Source organism: Terrapene carolina, unplaced genomic scaffold (genome assembly GCF_002925995.2).
Source record: "Terrapene carolina triunguis isolate 2854851 unplaced genomic scaffold, T_m_triunguis-2.0 Scaffold244, whole genome shotgun sequence".
In the NCBI taxonomy this organism is placed as follows: Eukaryota; Metazoa; Chordata; order Testudines; family Emydidae; genus Terrapene; species Terrapene triunguis.
In genome coordinates, this window is record NW_020664595.1 from 50954 (window position 1) to 71001 (window position 20048).

General features: G+C 41.0%; 1 protein-coding gene across 1 annotated transcript in view; it reads left to right on the forward strand.

The window, feature by feature from the left end:
* Nucleotides 1-20048, forward strand: part of PGM2L1 (phosphoglucomutase 2 like 1) — an 83943-nt gene that overhangs the window by 50931 nt on the left and 12964 nt on the right. The window contains exons 3-10 of the mRNA XM_026657435.2: nucleotides 1822-1928; nucleotides 8495-8579; nucleotides 11139-11218; nucleotides 12221-12418; nucleotides 13043-13232; nucleotides 13409-13506; nucleotides 14299-14479; nucleotides 18235-18328. Coding sequence (XP_026513220.1) covers nucleotides 1822-1928; nucleotides 8495-8579; nucleotides 11139-11218; nucleotides 12221-12418; nucleotides 13043-13232; nucleotides 13409-13506; nucleotides 14299-14479; nucleotides 18235-18328 — 1033 coding nt within the window. The remainder of the gene's footprint in view (nucleotides 1-1821; nucleotides 1929-8494; nucleotides 8580-11138; nucleotides 11219-12220; nucleotides 12419-13042; nucleotides 13233-13408; nucleotides 13507-14298; nucleotides 14480-18234; nucleotides 18329-20048) is intronic.

Genomic DNA, 20048 nt, shown 5'->3' on the forward strand with positions numbered 1-20048 from the left:
CCAAAACCCACCAACTGACTACACTTCCAACTGCTTGGTTTGATAAACAGTACATTTATTTAACCTGACTAGACATAACACAAACAGAACAATGGTCAGTAACTTTTCTAGTACTTGCACTGAAAGGGACATTCTACGCTTTAGAGAACCTAGTGGAGCTTCCTCTCCTCACAGAAACCAGCCAAAGAATCTTCTTTCCCTCTCTCCAGGAGTCAACTGCTGATCCTTCAAATTAACCCCCCACCACTGAATTACAAGCTGTCATGGCTGACCCTTCACACAATATTCTGTAAAGATAAGGTGGTTGTTGAGACCTCATCCCAAATTTATTTCTGAACTTGTCACACTTATTAGAACCAATCTACCTGTCTTCATTCCAAAACCCCATTCCTCTCCAGTGGAGAAGAAATTCTCCCACTTTAGATGTTTTTAGGCCTGTGATAGGACAGAGCCCTTCAGACACTTCCTGTCTTTTGTTGTTGTTGTTGTTGTTGTTTTTGTTGTTGCCATTTCTCGTGCTTCTAAGGGACAAGTAGTTTCCGAGATAATATCTGAACCTAAGTGGATTACGGTGCATTTCAGGCTGCTATCACATGGCTGGTATCAAAGCTTATTCCACTAAAGTGTGCTTTAGAAACATCCACATACCTGAATTTTGGAAGGCAGTTAGTGGCAAGCAGGACTCCTCAATTCCATCTTCCAAATGGGCCTCTGCTCATCAGTCATTTAGAATTGGAGATGCATCTTAGCTGACATCTTGAAGAACCACAGTTACTATAAGGTAAGTAATCATTCTGTCTTCTAGTGCAGGCAGTGCCATCTCCCATATCCTCCACTGTCTGAAGGAAACTGGAAGTTTTGAGAAAAGCAGTTGGTTCAAGCTAGATCCAATAAGATGGTGACATTATAGAAAACACTTTGGAATTGGCAGCTTTTCATTTTCATTCTAAGAGAGGGCCTCTCACCACTGGGGATCAAAATGGTGCTTACTGGATGCATCAGTGCTCCTAGATACATTTGCTACATAGCAACAATTGCCATAAACAACTTCTAATATCTAAATAGTAAATAACTTAATATTCAGACCATGCTAGACATATTTTTAATGTTAGCATTATCAGTAGTAAATATCCTATTAAAGATAAACAGGGTGAACTAAATACACTTATGAGATAACTGCTTCACCATTGGGGTAGGTGTGTAAATTCACTTGTAATGAAAGACTGTTGTATACGGAGTCACATTTTCTATAGTAATGTGCAGTGTTGAAAGGATAATTTACTTTAGATAAGAAGTGAGAACTAGTACATCTTCTGTTCCGTAGATTGTGCTCTAAACACAAGCATGAAGACTTAAGTGAACTACTTATATAACAAAGGTAGCCCTTTTGTGTGTGTGTGAATTATTCAGATTTTTCTTTTATGAATTGGTTCATTATTTACAATTATCTGACAGATGGTTTGAGCATGTTTCATCCTGTGGATTAATCTCAAGTATTTGCTGCTTCAAGGATTTGTTACCTAATTTTCTGTCTGGTCATCTGTTTCTGCTCCCTGACTAGATTCTCATGGGTATTTGCAACCTTTCTCTTCCTGTGAACACTCTAGGAACAAAAATGTACTTGTACTGCAAATGCCATTAAAGCAGATTTTCTGTCTATTTGAACCAATGCTTATTCATGCTCATTTTTTATCATTAACCCAGCTCTAGTGAAGCAAGTCTTATTCCCATTATTGTGGCATAATGAATTCTAAACAGAGTAATCTTTGAGCTGTGTGCACTATCATGGACCTAACTCTTCATGCTTCTGTTTTGCTGCAGGGAATGTACAAATACCTTGAGAGGTGTTTTTCAGACTTCAGGCAGAGAGGCTTCGTTGTTGGATATGACACGCGAGGTCAGGTGACCAGCAGCTGCAGCAGTAAGAGGTATGAGGATTGATTCCATTTGAAAGACTAGAATTTTAAGTCTGGCTTAGAATGTTTCTCTTCATATGGGGGATTTATCAGGAATTTAGTGTATTCTCTCTTTGTTTCCGTAGTGCCTAAGAGTCCTAGTCATGGACCCCTAGTGCTAGGTGCTGTACAGACCCATAACAAAGACAGTCCTTGCCCCAAAAGAGTAGACCATGTAAATGCACAAGCACTCTAAACAGCAAGACAGTCACATGATGCAGAAATCACTGTGTGTGTGAGACTTAAGTGTGAAAGGAAACTTAAAATACTAAGCCCTTAACTTGAATACATCAAAAAACTGCACGACTGGTTATCAGTGTGTCTGTATTGAGTTTTATTGCAAAACTGTAGTCCTAACTCTGTCAAACTACACATCTGATTTAAACTTTCATGTGGAAAAGGAGTAATTCCTCCTTCAACCCTGTGTAACTATTGTGATACCTCTTGTAGCATCATACACTGATTTGTCTCAGCAGTATGCAGGCATTAACACGGTCACACAAATGAGGAGTCTTTTCTAATTTCATGCTTAAAAAAAATCCAAACTTCTACAAATATAAAGGTGCTTAATGCTGCTGATTTTACTAAAATAGCTCAGCTAGGCTGGTAGACAACTTCAAAAAAACTGATTTAGTATCCTTGCCTTTTTTTTTTTTACTTGGGTAATATATGGTTTGAAATGCAGAGAGAGAATTCCTGTAACATGATTAATTCTCACTTGATCATATTACTGGGACTCTTGCTTTACAATATGTTACTTACTATTACACTATCATGTGATTAAAAAATTAAATTACACTTCACTGTCAAAAAAGTGAACAAAGTAAACATGGTATGTATGGATCCTTAATTTTCATAGCCTGTTTGTTCATTTACAATGACCCCCCCTCCCATCATTTTTAATGATCAAAGTGCAAATAATTTTCTGGTTATAAATACCTGTGAAGTTGTTGTTGTTTCAAAGACAAACTGTTTGTTGAAATTGAACTAAAGTTCCCGCTAGCCCTAATGAAAGGATTATTTTAAAGTAAGGTCTGTCTGTCTGTCAGTAAAGCTAATGACTGTGTGAATTTCTGTAGCTGTTTTTAGACTGATTGGAATAAGGGAGATTGCTGGCCTATTGAAGTTTATTTTGGGAGTAGTATATTGATCTACTTTATCGGAATCATCTGAAACTGCTGAACAGCATTAAAAACCGCCAACCTGTGTTGGTTACCAAGATCTATTTTTTTACCCCTCGAAAGGCTTTTGTTGTAGGAATTTGGCATTTTTGAAACATGTACCATGGAGCTTAGATTTGTGCTTCTGTGATCAGATATGGTTCTCAAACAACCGGAGGCTTTGAACCTTTGTATGTCTTTTGACTGTGATGTTGATTGCAAGGCGCTTTACAAGCAAATAAAATGACAAAACACTGCTTCAAAGAGTTTACAATCTAATTATAGGCATGTCGCAGTTAGTGAAAGGATCAAACAGTGGACGGAAGTGGGAGACCAGTGAAGTGAGGGTTACAATAATGTCATATGACTATTTAGGTTTGTTATGTGGACTTATTGATGGTTTCATTATGTGTTATATTCATGTTACATGTTAGATTCAAAGCTGAATATATGAATAGGGCTGATTTAATGAATGTTGTACGTATGTTATAATACACACATGAATGAGATTAAAGAGGGAATTAGAAATCAACATGCATGGAAAACACTTTTTCCATTCCAAGATGATGTAAATTATGTATGCTCTATATCAAAACTCTTCCACAACACGAAGAAAAATGAAACCAAACTTCCCAGTGACGTTGAATTCTTGAGCAAATGCAAGAAACAAAACATCATCCCCAGAGGAGTCACCATCTATAACCCTCTGATCCTTACATACAACTTCAAATATGCTGAACAGCTCTGCAGAAGGACTTCAGAAAAAACTGAGGAACCATCTCCTGTACCTCACATCTCCAGAAGGAACTACCTCAAACAAGAAATCATTACATGCTTCCCACACACTGGAAGGATGACCAAGGAAACCTGCCTGGAGATCATGCAAGAAACCCAAAATATCAAAAAACCTGATGACAGCCATCCAACACAAAAACAAAAAGGGGAAACCAACTACAACAACTCCACAACCCACAGAACACCATCTCCAAGAGAAACCAGGACTCACCACACGGATGCTAAGCGACACCCTATCATCATCAACTTATCAAGAAAACCCCTAACTAGAACCACATTCTGTGTACTCACCAAGGGACTGATCATCTCCATCACAGAACCGGATACCATACTAACGTGGAGAACTAGAAGAATTCTTTCACAACAAAGACTACATCACCCAAAACTACCACGTCCCCACTGATAGTCATAAGAAAAAAGAAACATCTGACTGGACTCCTCACAGAGAACGAAACCACACACTTGATCATTACGTTGATTGCTTCAGGAAAAAAATTGACTGAAATCGTTAACGTCACATCCACCACAATCTCTCCACTGCTGAGAGGATAGCTATACAATCCATGAAATCCAACCACAAGATAGTGATCAAGCCAGTAGATAAGAGGTGCTATTGTAGTTCTCAACCTCAATGACCTACATCAACAAGGCCAACCGACAACTCTGACATCACCTACTATAAAGAAATCAAAGAAGATTGCACACTACTATTCACCCAGGAGTTTAAGGATGTCATCAAATCCTTCCTTCCCCCAAACCACTCCAAGAGAATCTCTACAGCCTTGCCCTTCGTGAACCCTTTTCCCTCCAGGGACCTATTACATGCTTCCCAAGATACACAAATAAGGAAAACCAGGCAGATCCATCTTATCTGGCTACAACACTCTTACTGAAGGAATATCAGGACTCACAAAAAACATCCTCAAACAGTTCACCACACAAAGGGCCGGTTTTATCCAGGACACGCCAACTTCCACCAGAAGCTCCATAACATTAACAGCCTCCTTCACAACACTGTCCGTGTCACCATGGATGTCACCTCCTGTCCATCAACATCTGTAACCCTGATTGCATTGCTGCCTGCCTCAAATATCTGCAAGACTAATGAACAACTCTGATATCCACCTCAAACACATTGCCAAACTTATCCATTTCATCCTCACTTACAATCATTTTATATTCAACAGACACTTTGTTCAAACCATGGGTACTGGGATGGCTCCCAAATATGCCAGCCACATAATGGGTCACCTCAAGGAAGAATTTCTGGACAAATGCACCATGAAACCAATTGTATACTTGAGATACATTGATGTGTTCATCCTCTGGACAGATGACCTAAATTTCCACCATAACTTCAACTATCTATCAAACTCTCTACAACGCTCCCAAAGCAGCGTCAACTTCCTGGATACCATGATCAACTTCAGCAATGGAACCCTACAAACACTATATACAAGAAACCTATGGATCACCAGACTTACCTTCACAGATCTAATAAGCATCCCCCCACACCAAGAAATGTTACCTACAGCCAGGTACTCAGGTACCCCAGAACATGCTCCAAGGAGAAAGTCCAAGACACGCCCTTAAACCACCTTCTTCAAACAAGATATGATACTCTATACCTCAAAGTATCACCCTGGAACCCCCATATTCACCACTGTGATATTATGGTGTGTTTTGTACAAAGTATGCCTTGTGAGGTATCATTTTGTAAGTCTTGATCTGTTGAATAATAATAAGTGTTGGGTTGTATGTACTATCATTGTATGTGAATTTATGAAGTATTACTATATATGTTACTGACATATGTTGTGAGGTTGGGAACACCCACAGCCAGCCTTATTTATAATAAAGGAGAAGCCATCAATAGCCAGACAGCATTAATGGCTCATCAACACACAATCCATTATCCTAAGACTTCTCGGAGAAGGCATGTACGCCATGGGGGTGGACTAACCCACGTCACAGCAAAGATCATTCCAGCAAGCTGGAAGAAAGTATAAAAGAGAGACAGTGACATCACTTGGCCTCTCTCTAACCTCCCCAACTCAACACCTGGAAGAACGTCTGAAGGACAAAGACTTGGAACTGGGGAAATTTTTGGTTCCAGGATGGAAGGTAGTCCCAGCCTGTGTATTGAGGAACTGTAACCTGCTTGTACCATCTGTCAGGGTGAGAAAAGCTGTTTGCTTCAACACTTGCTTAGACTAAAAGTTGAGGTTTTAGAAAGCATGTTTATTTATTTTTTAAGATAACCATTTCTGACCTTTATGCCTACCGCTTATAATCACTTAAAAGCTATCTTTCTGTAGTTAATAAACTTATTTTAATGTTTTATCCTTACCAATGAGTTTGTCTAAAGTGCTTGGGAAATTGGCTCAGGTTACAAAGGCTGGTGCATGTCCACTTTCCTATGAAGAAGTGGCAAACTAATTGCTAGATGGTACAGTTCTGGGGTGTAGAGCTGGAGCTGGGGGGAATTGGCTGGTGCCTCTCTATTGGTTCATGAGTGGCTGTGAGATCATTCGTGTAACACAGTAGTTGGGTGTGTCCCTGCCTGTGGATGTCTGTGTAAGTGCAGTGCCTTTCAGAAGTTTGTAGCTTGACATCAGCATCACAGTGTGAGGGGCAACCCGGCTTGGTGGGTTTGGAGGACATCAGTGGTCCTGCAATCCAGGTTGCACCCCAGGACCCCGTCACACAAGGAGAAGTAGATAGCATCATGGAACAGGCCACCCAAATAGTCTATGGGAACCTACTTTGATATGGGAAAAACCCTCAGACCATATCCCTCTGAGTCATAGGCGCCGACTTCTGCTCCCACTGGTGGGTGCTCAACCCCCCTCTGCCCCCGGCCCCACCCACTCCTTCCCCACCCCCATTCCAACCCCTTCCCCAAATCCCCGCCCCAGCCCCATCTCTTCCCCACCTCCTACCCCTCCCTCCTAGCACACTGCCAAACAGCTGTTTGGCAGCAGCAAGGCAGGAAGCGCTGGGAAGTAGGCGGAGGAGCAGGGACGTGGCGTGCTCAGGGGAGGAGGGGGAGATTGGGTGCAGAGCACCCACTAATTTTTCCCCGTGGGTGCTCCAGCCCTGGAGCACCTATGGAGTCGGCGCCTACACTCTGAGTTGTCACCTCCCACCCCACACACACCTCCCACCCCATACAGGGTATCATCAAAGAGTTGCAGCCCATACTTGATGATGACCACATCCTGAAAGAAATCTTTCTCAAACCCCCTTTTCTGGCCTTCAATCACCCCCCCCCCCAACCTTGCTAAGCTCATCAGAAGCAAGCTCCCCACAGACTGAGACACATCATCTCAAAGTGGCATTAGACACTGACAGAACAGATGCAAAACCTGTAGACATATCTCCATTCCTACAACAATCAATTCTCTTCTCTCCTCCCCCACCCCCAAAACACACCTTTCAAGATCCATGAGTCCTTCACATGTCTTTCACAACATGGTATATCTCATCCAGTGCACTAAATGCCCCAACAGCAACTATATGGGTGAAACCAGACAAGTACTTTTTCGAATGAACTCACACTGAAAAATGTTAAGACAAAAACACCATATCGCCTGTGGGTGAACAATTGCCACAAAATGCGTCTGACCAAGTGGGTATTCACCCACAAAAGCTTATGTTCCAATACGTCTGTTAGTCTATAAGGTGCCACAGGACCCTTTGTCACTTGTCACAAAATGATCATTCTATATCTGACCTACCAGTCGTCGTCCTCAAAATAAACCATCACAACACCTTCAAAATTTAAGCCTGGGAGCTTAAATTCATAACTTTGCTAGACGAGAATAATCATGGACTGAATAAAGACACTGGATGAATGGTTTATTACTACAATCTGTAACCTACTAACCAGCCCTCTTTTGTTGGGTGTTTTTTTTTGAGGTGTTAACTGCCCACTTTACCTTAACTCTCTCATGTGAAACAATCTATTCTACCTTGTGTTGAGCTGTGACAGTACCTTTCCCAGACCCGAAGAAGAGCTCTGTATAAGCTCAAAAGCTGGTCTCTTTCACCAATAGAAGTTGGTCCGATAAAGATATATTACCCCACCTGCCTTGTCTCTCTAGCAGCTCCTTAGACACTCACTGTCATTTGAGCTTTTTAAGAACAGGTTAGACAAAGCACCTATCAGGGTTAGCTAGGTATACTTAGTCCTGCCCCAGTGTAGGGGGGCTGGACTAGATGACCTTTCAAGGTCCCTTCCAGCCCTACATTTCTATGATTCTATAATAAGAACATCTTGAGAGAAGGCAGAAAAAGAACTTGTTCTTTGGATTGGGGCTTTTAGAACAGTATTGTGGATAATAGAATCATAGAATATCAGGGATGGAAGGGACCTTAGGAGATCATCTAGTCCAATCCCCTGCTCAAAACAGGACCAATCCCCAGACAGATTTTTTAAGCCAGTTCCCTAAATGGCCCCCTTGAGGATTGAACTCACAACCCTGGGTTTAGTAGGCCAATGCCCAAACCACTGAGCTATCCCTCCCCCAACCACTGAGCTATCCCTCCCCTGATTCACTGAATATTTTTCCTGTTCAATAGACTTGCAAAGCTTACTGCAGCAGTCCTGCTTGCGAAAGGTGTACCTGTGTACTTGTTTTCAAAATACGTTCCTACGCCCTTTGTGGTAAGTCTTTTACACTTCATTCATTCTAACACAGCTAATGTTTTTAGCATTTCATCAAGGCTGTCATCTTAATTTTAGCTAAATATTTTTCTTGTCAGAATGCCAGAATGCAAATGGAAGAATAGGCTAGAAGTGGAACATTTCATAGACTCATAGACTTTAAGGTCAGAAGGGACCATTATGATCGTCTAGTCCGACCTCCTGCTCAGCGCAGGCCACAGAATCTCACCCACCCACTCCTGTAACAAACCCCTAACCTCTGTCTGAGCCATTGAAGTCCTCAAATCATGGTTTAAAGACTTCAAGGTGCAGAGAATCCTCCAGCAAGTGACCCGGGCCCCATGCTGCAGAGGAAGGCGAAAACCCCCCAGGGCCTCTGCCAATCTGCCCTGGAGGAAAATTCCTTCCCGACCCCAAATATGGCTAAACCCTGAGCATGTGGGCAAGACTCACCAGCCAGACACCCAGGAAAGAATTCTCTGTAGTAACTCAGATCCTACCCCATCTAACATCCCATCGGGCATATTTACCTCTAATAGTCAAAGATCAATTAATTGCCAAAATTAGGCTATTCCATCATACCATCTCCTCCATAAACTTATCAAGCTTAGTCTTGAAGCTAGATATGTCCCCTCTGCTCCCCTTTGAAGGCTTTTCAAGAACTTCACTCCTCTGATGGTTAGAAACCTTCGTCTAATTTCAAGTCTAAACACTCCTTAGGAAGACTTAAGAAATCATAGGGCTGAATTCGGTTTTGTTACACTAGTATTAAATCCATAGTAACTCCATTGATTTAAGTAGAGTTACTGCAGTGAGAAATGTATAACTGAGCAAAATTTGGCCTATAATTCAAGATGGAAAACAGGTCCCTTATACCTTTATTGTACAAATTATTACACACATAAGTAGTTCTGCTGAGTTCAATGGGTCTTCTTGTATTTGAGCATTCTCAGGATTGGGACCTGTAGACTCTTCCCAGGGTTGGTAGAGGAAATGAAGGATTGTTCGCTGCAGTGTATTTTTCATTTTAAACTTCTAAATATCTTCTGCACTGGGGCTTCCACTTGGATCAGCATTTGTAATGTGCCCGTCATTTTAGTGACTGGGCCCCAGTTTGTGGGTATGACTGGTACTATGGGTACTAATATTCCGATTAGGTTTCTCAGTTTCCTGAATTTTGCTAGTGTGTTTTTATGAACTCCATTCCTAGTATATTGAATTTAGGTTACACAGGTGGGAGCAACCACAAGCATCTATAACCTTGGTATTATCAATTCAGAGGTTCTCAATTTTTTTTTTCTCCCCAGACCACTTGAAAATTGCTGAGGGTCTCGGAGGGCCATTTAGTGATCTTTCCAAATGATGTTTGTACCGTTAGCTAACTATTATAAAGCACTTCGGATAAAAGCCCTAATTAAAAAAGCTTAATAATAAAAGCTGCTTTTGTTCTACAAATAAAAGCACACAACTCATATTTTAATATCAGTAGTCTTACCTTTCTAATGAGATGGATGTGCCCTCTCTCCCCAGCTGTGGTAGCCCCCAAGCTGGGGCTGGGAAGGAGGGGGGTCTCTCTCTCTCTTCCCCTGGCTGCGGCAGCCTCAGAGCTGGGGCAGGGAAGGAGGGGGGTCTCTCCCTTTCTCCCCAGCCATGGCAGCCCCCAAGCTGGGGCTGGGAAGGAGGGGGGTCTCTCCCCGGCAGCCTCAGCTCTGGAGCTGGGGAAAGTCGCCTCGTTCTCTGAGTGCCACAGCCCTGCATGTCCCAAATTCTCCCCACCCCTTCTTCTCACCCCACCGCCCCCTCCCACCTACCCTCTATTCCCCTAAGGCCACCTTACCTTACATGTGCATCTTCTCCAGGGTGCAGGCATCTAATTAGTGGAGCCATGCCTGTGTAGCTCCACTAATTAGGTGGGTGGCCCTTTATTCTCTCATGTGCAGCTGACCAGGCGCACACCTTAGAGCGAACTATCCGCGGACCACCTGAATACTGTGGACCACAGTTTGAGAGCCTGTGAATTAATTCCTCCATACTGAAGAACAAAATTACTATTGATCCGTGATGGATGGCTTCTCTCTGCCTTCTGGATTGTGATTTTCATTTCTATAACTTTTAAAATCTCTCTTTAGCTGTATGTATTAGCTTACCAAATATTTTGGTGAAGTCCTTCATGGATACGAATGGTTTTTGACTTCTTGATAGTTGCTCCAGTCTTTTCTGTCCTCCTCCAATATGTGCAATCTAAGTGGAGGCTTTTCTTCACCATAAGATATTAAAAAGTTTTGTGCTTGGGAGTACTTCCAGGAGATTATCTGTTTTGGAAGTTTAATATGGGAATGTTAATTTAGCAGAGTAACTCTGATCATGCTTTCTCTTGCACAACCCATTGCTGATAACAGGACACACAGGGAGCTGGTTGTCCGACTGTTCAAATGATACCTTTGAAATCAGCTTGTGAAATTTTAAGAACCTGTATTACTTACCCCTTAACTGACTTTATACCTTTATGTATTTATGTCAGCTCAGAAGCAGTGAACTTAAATTGCTTTTGTCTTTCAGCCCTATGCTGTTCGGCAGCTCAAAGCTGCAGCTGGTGTGATGATCACAGCATCCCATAACCGTAAGGAGGACAATGGATACTTGTTTTTTTTTTTTTTTTTTTTTTTTTTTTTTTCAAATTTGTGACAGATAAGTTGATTTACCAAGTATACACTGTATGTCCCCTTGATCAAGGGTTCTCACAACACATTTTTTGATGGCCTCAGAGTGTGGCCACCAACTTTTACTGGTGGCTGCGCTGACAATTTTTCCTAAAATTCTTAATTAACTTTAGGAAAAACAAATAAATATGCACATGTCCAAATCATTGTAGTTTATTTATGTAGGGTAGTAAAAATAATTTACAGTTGTCTCTCTTCTTTACGGGCCTAAACAGAATAGAAACACAAATAAGGTGCTTTGCATGTTCTTGTCTTTTTATTGTTGTTTCTTTTGCTTTTTAGGTTGCGCTTTTTTTTTTCTTCTAAGACTTGCTAGCTGGTAAGTCGTCTGCTGTGAAAAGTGATCTTTGTACGTTTGTTAATATCACTTTTCACAGCAGACTTACTCAGCCCCGGCAAGCCCTGGGACAAATTAAGCCCTGGATAGGGAGGGAGGCGGGCAGGGAGGCAGCGGGGCCCAGGGACAATGGCAGGGCTGGTGCGCCTGGGGCCAGAGCCTGGAACCTGAGCCTGCCAGTGGGGGGAGGGAGCCTGAAGTTGCTTTTTTTTTTTAAAGGAAGTAGGATTTTATAAAAGTGGTAGTTGGCTTTCTTCATGCAAGACTTTGAGGTTAATATTTTAAAACATAGGTACCTGACTTTAGGCATCCATAGTCTGATTTCAGTGGGGGGGCCTGGGTGCTCAACAGCTCTGAAATCAGATCACCTAATTATGAATTTACATATCTAAAGTTAGATACTTGAAAACTTTGGCCTGAGTGATCCCCAAAAAGTTCCAGAGAACTAAACCAGTCTGATACTCTGCTTTGCTACAAGTTTCTTGCTTACTATAGGACCTTATGTAACCGTAAGATCATGTGCCTTTATAAAGGGTCAATTTCATCCATGTAACATGCAGTTCTAAGTGTCAGGTTTTTTTATGCCAGGTTTATTGGGAAAATGGAGCTCAGATCACATCTCCTCATGACAAAGAGATCCTGAAATGTATAGAAGAATGTGTTGAACCATGGAATGGTTCCTGGAATGAGAATCTAGTAGACACCAGTCCTCTTACACAAGATCCTCTGGAGGAAATTTCTAAAATCTATATGGAAGACCTGAAAAAGATCTGCTATCACAGGTGCTGTATGAGAAGAGTATAACATAACTCCCACACTCTGATGCAGGGTTCACTTCAGAAACTTGTCAAAGTGTAATGGCTTCTGACCAGCAATGACAAATGTAGGTCAAACTTTAAAAATAAGGGTTGGAAAAGTACTATATGCAATCAACTTGGAGTGAGGGTAAAGGATGGACTAAATTAAGGGGATTTTATACAGCTTTTCTGTGATACATTTTTTTGCCCCATATGTAGGTGAATTCATTACCTTAAACTAGCTGATTTAGCCCTTGCCTTCTGCTTTTGCCAGGCACAGCAGGCTGATCACTCTTTCCGATAAAGAGCCCGAGTCTGATGCAGAGGGAAGTAAATGTCTCATTTTTAGGAACTTCCAAGCAGCAGAGGTAGAGTAAAGATCCAAGTTTCCAGAGAGAGGAAGAATTGAGCCAGCAATCTTTATTGAATGCCTACAGTTGAAACTTTCCTTTTTCACACTTTCTTTGAAGACACATTAGACATCTGCAGAAAGGCAGCGTTACTGTAAACTTCAGTCGCATTGTCTTGGCATTTCACCATGGTTCATGATGTCGCAGCATTTTGTGAAATAACCTATAATGTTAATTGAAGGCTGTTTTTCTTTTTCAGGGAACTGAACACAAAGACCAACTTGAAGTTCATTCATACATCTTTCCATGGCGTTGGTCATGACTATGTCCAGTTGGCTTTTAAAGCATTTGGCTTTAAGCCTCCCATTCCAGTACCTGAACAAAAGGATCCAGATCCAGATTTTTCTACCGTTAAATGCCCAAATCCTGAAGAAGGAGAATGTGTGCTGGTATTTATTTCTTTAGTTCAGTCACTTCGTTTTTTAGTTGGGTTTCCACTTGTTTTGAAATGTTAATGTAATAAAGTCAGAGACCTGGGTGTGTGGAATTTCAGCAGACTTAATACACTTGAGGACTACAAATGAATTTGACTATCTGCATATAATGGCTCAATCGCCTTTTTCAGGAGTTGTCTCTGAGGCTTGCAGAGAAAGAAAGCGCTAGGGTGGTGGTGGCCACTGATCCTGATGCAGACAGATTGGCGGTGGCAGAACTACAAGAGAAGTAAGAAATGGGACCTTTTTAACCTTGCCTTTGAGAGAAGAGGGGGAAGGGGAACTAACTGCTCCATCCTCTGATGTTGATTGTCACTTAGTTTTGCCACTTTATTCCACCATCCCTAACAACGTGACATTTGATCATATTAAGATTTTTTTTTTTAGTCTTCATCTTTTTTCTTACATTTTTATCTAAATGATGCATTTTAAGCAAGATTAGTTAAATCCTTTCACTAAAGATCTGTCATGAAAAGTGATTGTAAGCAAAGCCCTTTTGATGATGATCTACTTTTACTACCTTTTGACTCCTGCACGCCCTGCTGAATCAATCCAGCTATGGGTGAGTGAGCTGGATGCTATTCAACACGCTTGAATTCTCAACAGAATTGTTAACTTCGTTCCAACAGCAGGGCCAAATCCTGGGCCTCCCCTTCGCTTGTGCAACCCCATTGAAGACAAAGGGGTTGCACAGGTGTAATTGAGGGTGGAGTGTGAATTGCCGATGCATTATTATTGGTGGTAGGTTCTTTCTGGTACATTTATCTTGCTTGAAGGGCTGGTAACAGGGAGACAACACTTTTTTACTTGTAAACAGCAAATTTGGTCTGGAAACACTGAGACAAGGTAACAGAGCCCTGTTAGTGTGCTGTTCGTGGAGCTGCTTTTCAGGGTCGAATGACATATTCGATTGTTCACTGTTCCAGTGGTTGCAGAATATGTTGTACAGTCTTTGAATCTTAATGCAGGCTTCTGAGAAACTTGAAGGAACTGTTTGATGTTGTTTCCATCCTGTTTGCAGTGGTCGTTGGAAAGTGTTCACCGGCAACGAGCTGGCAGCTTTGTTTGGGTGGTGGATGTTCAGGAGCTGGAAGGCGAACGGTTCCAAAGAAGCTGATGTGAAGAACGTTTACATGTTAGCAACCACAGTCTCCTCTAAAATTCTGAAGGCGATTGCACTTAAAGAAGGATTTCACTTTGAAGTAAGGGTGGCTTGTGTGTGTTATAATCCTCAGGTGTTATATTCAGGAAGAATATAATAGCCATTGCTATCATAACTGATTGCTACAGGTTTTTGTGTAGCCTCATTACCTCCACCTCCAGAAAAGTCCAGACACAAATTACTCTTTGCTGCTGTTTGGCACTGCCAGTTTGCCCATTCGATCTCATCTGTCTACCTTGCAGATTAGCATGTGCTGTGCCTGCTAATCCATGTTGCAGAGTATGCAGACTGTAATGTCTGTCTGTGAAGAGCTGGGAGGTGGTCTTGTGAGGCAGTGTGATGCCCCCTAGCCTTAAAGAATTGCAAGGTTAATTTTTAGGTCCAGTATCCTAAAATGGGTCTAATAACTCAAAGCTTTGCCTTGAGGAGGGGAATCCCTTTTGATTGTGTTGGGTGAAGGAGAGAAGCTGTGGCATTTCCAGAGTGCATACTGCAAAAACTGTTGCCTCCTTAGATCTATGACATGAAACCTACTCAGTGGGGTTTAAACTGACTTGAACAGTACTTGTATTTTAATTTGGCACGTGAGGTTTTTGAACTAGATTTTAGTTAAAAATTGTCATAACTTGATTAGGAATCTTCTACACTATAAATACCTTTTATTTTGTGTCACTTCCTCAAGGACTAAATAAAAAAAATGTAGGGGTGCTGTGAAGGGAACAACTTTTCTTGTAGATCCTACACCAACAATGGATCTTGCTCAGATTCCTAGAGCTCTGTGAATATCAGCAGGCACATAAAAAATACAAGCACATAAAAAACAGGTTTGACATAATATACTAAATAAGAGTCAGGTCTTGTTTAATATAGTTATCAGTTGAGACCATATGAAAACCCTGGAAGGCTTTTTCTGTCAATTTTTCCAAACAATGAAGAGCAAAAAAATCCTAAAAAATGTATAAAATGACTGGACTATTGTGCTATTAATCAACTTAAGTTTTGTTGCCCTCTAGTGAAAATTTTGGAGTCTGTTACTAAATACTGTATTTTGAGTTGGGAAAATATTGATTCTAGAAATATATATGACCAGTCTTTAGTATTTTTCAACTCTTGAAAGAAATTATAATCTGGTTTGAAATTTTTATCCTTCAATATCAGTCATGATACAGAATTTTCCCTTTTTGTACGCAGAGAGTAATATTTCTGTCACCCAGGACTGCTACTGTATCATTACCACTGGTCCTTCTGTTAATCTTATACATCTGTCAGATCTCTTAAAAGGAGATTTTAGCTTTCTATTGTGCATGTTTGCCAGCTCCTGTTCCACCAGGCTCCTCATAAGAGCTAAATCTTTTTCGGGGGGGGGGGGCTATAGCAAGTATTTATTTTTGTGTTTGCTTACGTATGCAGTAGTGAATGCTATTCTGAAACACTGTGCCTTAGATTCGTAATCTAAACGGAGTGTGTTGGCCTCTTTATTTGCTGGTTTTAAACAGATTTTGCTGGGTTTAAGCATGGCTAATTGACATGACAGCTTGGATTGGGGTCTCTTACTGATCTTAATCTTAGCTTTAGAAAGGAGCATAAACTCTGGCAAATCAAGTATAAAAGTATAATAAGGCAGGCCAAGAAAGAATTTGAAGAGCAACAAGCTAAGGACAAAAACTAACAGCAAAAACTTTAAGTACATCAGAAGCAGGAATCTTGCCAGTCAGTGGGGCCATTGGTTGATGGAGGTGCTAAAGGAGCACTCAAAGAAAATAAGGCTGTTGCAGAGAAGCTAAATGAATTATTTGCATCTGCAGTTAAGGCCAAAGATATGAGGGAGATTCCCACACCTCAGCCATTTTTTTTAGGTGATAAATCCTAGGAACTGTTCCAGATTGAGGTGTCTGTAGAGTGGGTTTTGGAACAAACTGATAACTTAAACAGTCACCAGGCTTACCCAAGAGTTCTGAAGGAACTCAGATATGAAATTGCAGAACTACTAACTGGTATGTAACCTATTGCTTAATTCAGCCTCTGTACCAGAGGCTGAAAGGATAGCTAATGTAACACTGAATTTAAAAAAGCTCCAAAGGGGATCCTGGCAATTACAAGCCAATAAGCCTAAATTCAGTACCAGGCAAATTAGTTGAAACTGTAGTAAAGAACAGAATTATTGTTTTTCACCTCTGTGTCAGATATGTTGGAAGAGTCAGCGCAGCTTTTGTAAAGGGAAATCATGCCTCACCAATCTATTAGAATTCTTTGAAGGGGTCAACAAACATGGACAAGGGTGATCCAGTGGATATAGTGTATTTGGACTTTCAGAAAGTGTTTGACAGGGTCCTTCACCAAGGCTCTTAAGCAAAGTAGGCAGTCCTGGGATAAAAGGGAAAGTCTTCTCATGTATCAGTAACTGGTTAAAAGGTAGGAAATAAAGGGGTAGGTGGGAATAAATGGTCATGTTTCACAATGGAGAAAGGTAAATAGCGGGGTCCCCCAACTACCTATACTGGGACCTGTGCCAGTCAATATATTCATAATTATGAGCTGAAAAAAGGGGTAAAGAGTGAGTTGGCAACGCTTGCAGAATAGACAAAATTATTCAAGAAAATTAAGTTCAAAGCTGACTGCCAAGCCTTACGACTTAATCTCACTAAAATGGGTGACTAGGTGATAAAATGGCAGATGAAATTCAATGTTGATAAATGTAATGTAATGTATATTAGAAAACATAATCCCAACTATACATACAAAATGATGGGGTCTGGATTAGTTGTTACCACTCAAGAAAGAGATCTAGGAGTCATTGTGCATAGTTCTCTGAAAACATCCACTCAATGTGTAGCAGCAGTCAAAAAAGCAAACAGAATGTTGGGAATCATTAGGAAAGGGATAGATAATAAGACAGAAAATATCATATTGCCTCTATACAAATCCATGGTACATCCACACCTTGAATATTGCATGCAGTTCTGGTCACCCCATCTCAAAAAGATATATTAGAATTGGAAAACGGAGAGAGAGAGGGGCAACCAAAATGATTAGGTGTATGGAAGAGCTTCTGTATGAGGGAAGATTAAAAAGACTGGGACTGTTCATCTTATAAAAGCGATGACTAAGGGTGCAGGTATGATAGAGGTCTATAAAATCATGAATGGTGTGGAGAAGTGAATAAGGAGGTGTTAGTTGTATCTAACACAAGAACTCAGGGGTCACCCAGTGGAAATTAATTGGCAGCAGGTTTAAAACAAACATAAGGAAGTACTTCTTCACACAACGCACAGTCAACTGTGGAACTTGTTGCCAAGAGATTTTGTGAAGGCCAAAAGTATAACGGGGTTCAAAAAAGAATTAAATAAGTTCCTTGTGGTAGGTCCATTAATGGCTATTAGCCAAGATGGTCAGGGATGCAACACTATGCTCTGGTTGTCCCTAAAACTCTGATAGCCAGAAGCTGGGACTGGTCAACAGGATGGGTCACTTGATAAATTGCCTTGTTCTGTTCATTCCCTCTGAAGCCTCTGGCACTGGGCTAGATGGACCATTGGTCTGACCCACTATGGCCATTCTTATGTTTGTTTGATTTTACCAGCATTCTTTGGTCTTGTTGATCATGAGGTCCTTTTGCATCATTTTACCTTTTCCGGTTTTCTGACATTCCAGGCCTCATAATTAAGACTTCTTACAAGAAAGTATCTGGGGGCGAAAGGTGTTATTTTTATGTGAAAGCAGCAAATGTTCCCCTTGTTCCATGATACTGTTGTATTGAAAAAGTAGCTTTTACAGCGTGGCCTCTTCATTTTTCAGGAAACACTGCCTGGTTTTAAATGGATTGGAAGTAGAGTAAAAGATCTCCTAGACAATGGGAAAGAAGTTCTTTTTGCATTTGAAGAGTCTATTGGTATGTACAATAATATATTCTAAAATATCTTAATGTGGAACGCTAGTAAACAATATTTTCTGTGCTAATGTACCTTGGTTATGACAAGGAATCATGTAGGATTTGTTTCTCTTTAGTTTTGCTCTTTGCATTTTGTTGAACTGCATGTTGTTGTCAACATTGGTTAACAGAATGGCAGTCACTGTCATATCAAATGCTGTGTGGATGCTCCTCGTTGAGTCACAGTGGAGGACTGTGGCACTGTTTAAACTTCTAACAAGACAATCAGAAGATCTGTAGCATTCATACAGAATCCTGATGGACCAGATTGAGCTAATGTCCAGTCTTCAGTTCACTTGATAACATTCTCTGTAATGGATGTTGAATTTTTGCTTTGCTTTGCTTTGCTTTTTTTAAACTTCTTGCTTACCAAACCACTTAATGACTCTATTTTTGATCACCTTACTGAAAAGTAAATTAATCTACTTGCCAGATACATTCAGATACCATCACTTAACACAGTCCTTTGAGAGGACTTTAGAAATTTGTAGTGTCTGACAGTTGATGTATCCTCCCAGAACTAACTGTACCCAACAGTACATAACTAACAGCCAGCTCAACTAAAGCTCCATACCGGTGCATCCTTGTGTTAAGTTCCTGTCTCCATTGCAGGGTCCACTTTACTTTGGAAATTCCTACATACTGGCTCATATTAGTGATCCATGTAGTCTAGTATCCCATCTCCAACCGTGGCCAGTACCAAATGCTTCAGAGCAAGGTGCAAGAAACCCAGTAGAGTAGAGTTATGAAGTAGCCTGCTCGTGGTAATCGGGCGGGGAGGTGGCGTATTTTTTTTTCCTACACAATAATCGTTTAGTGTTTGGTTAATGCCTGGTATTTTCAAATAAGCTGAAGGGAGTATTCCTTCCAAAAACTTATCGAAGGTTCCAATGAATAGCAGACTGCAGAGTAACAATGTTTGTAAAGCACTCTTTAAAACATAAGAATGGCCATACTGGGTCAGACCAAAGGTCCATCTAGCCCAGTACTCTGTCTTCTGACAGATGCCCCGGAGGGAATGAATAGAACAGGTAATCATCAAGTGATCCATCCCCTGTTGCCCATTCCCAGTTTCTGGCAAACAGAGGTTGGGACACCATCCCTGCCAATCCTGGGTAATAGCCATTGATGGACCTATCTTCCATGGAAATACTAGAGAGACAAGGTGGGTGAGAATCTCCTTTTATTGGACAAACTTCTGTTGGTGAAAGAGATAAGCTACATGGAGTTGGACCTGAAGAAGAGTCTGTGTAAGTCAAATGCTTCTCTTTCATCTTTTCTCTCTAATATCCTGGGGCCAACACAGCTATAACATCTCTAAAACACTTAACTTTCTGTTAGGTAATTTATAATCCCTTTATAGTTGGCAATTCTTCTATAGTACCTTTCGTCTGAGGCTCTCTGAGCACTTCACAAAGCCTGTTGATAACCCTTAGAGGTAGATAAGGACTACATAGGGTGCACTTCAGCTATGGAAATTCATCCACCTCTTAAATGGAACATGGCAGCTGATTAGCAGCACATAGTAACATATCAGTTTAGCACAGGAAGTAGATCCAATTAAAAGTGAAAGTGGAGTTTAGGGAAGCAGATTGCAATTGTCCAAATTGGATTGAACATCCCTGATTTTACATAAAATGTAGAGGGATCTTTAACAGCTGCAAGGAGTCAAGACCTTGAT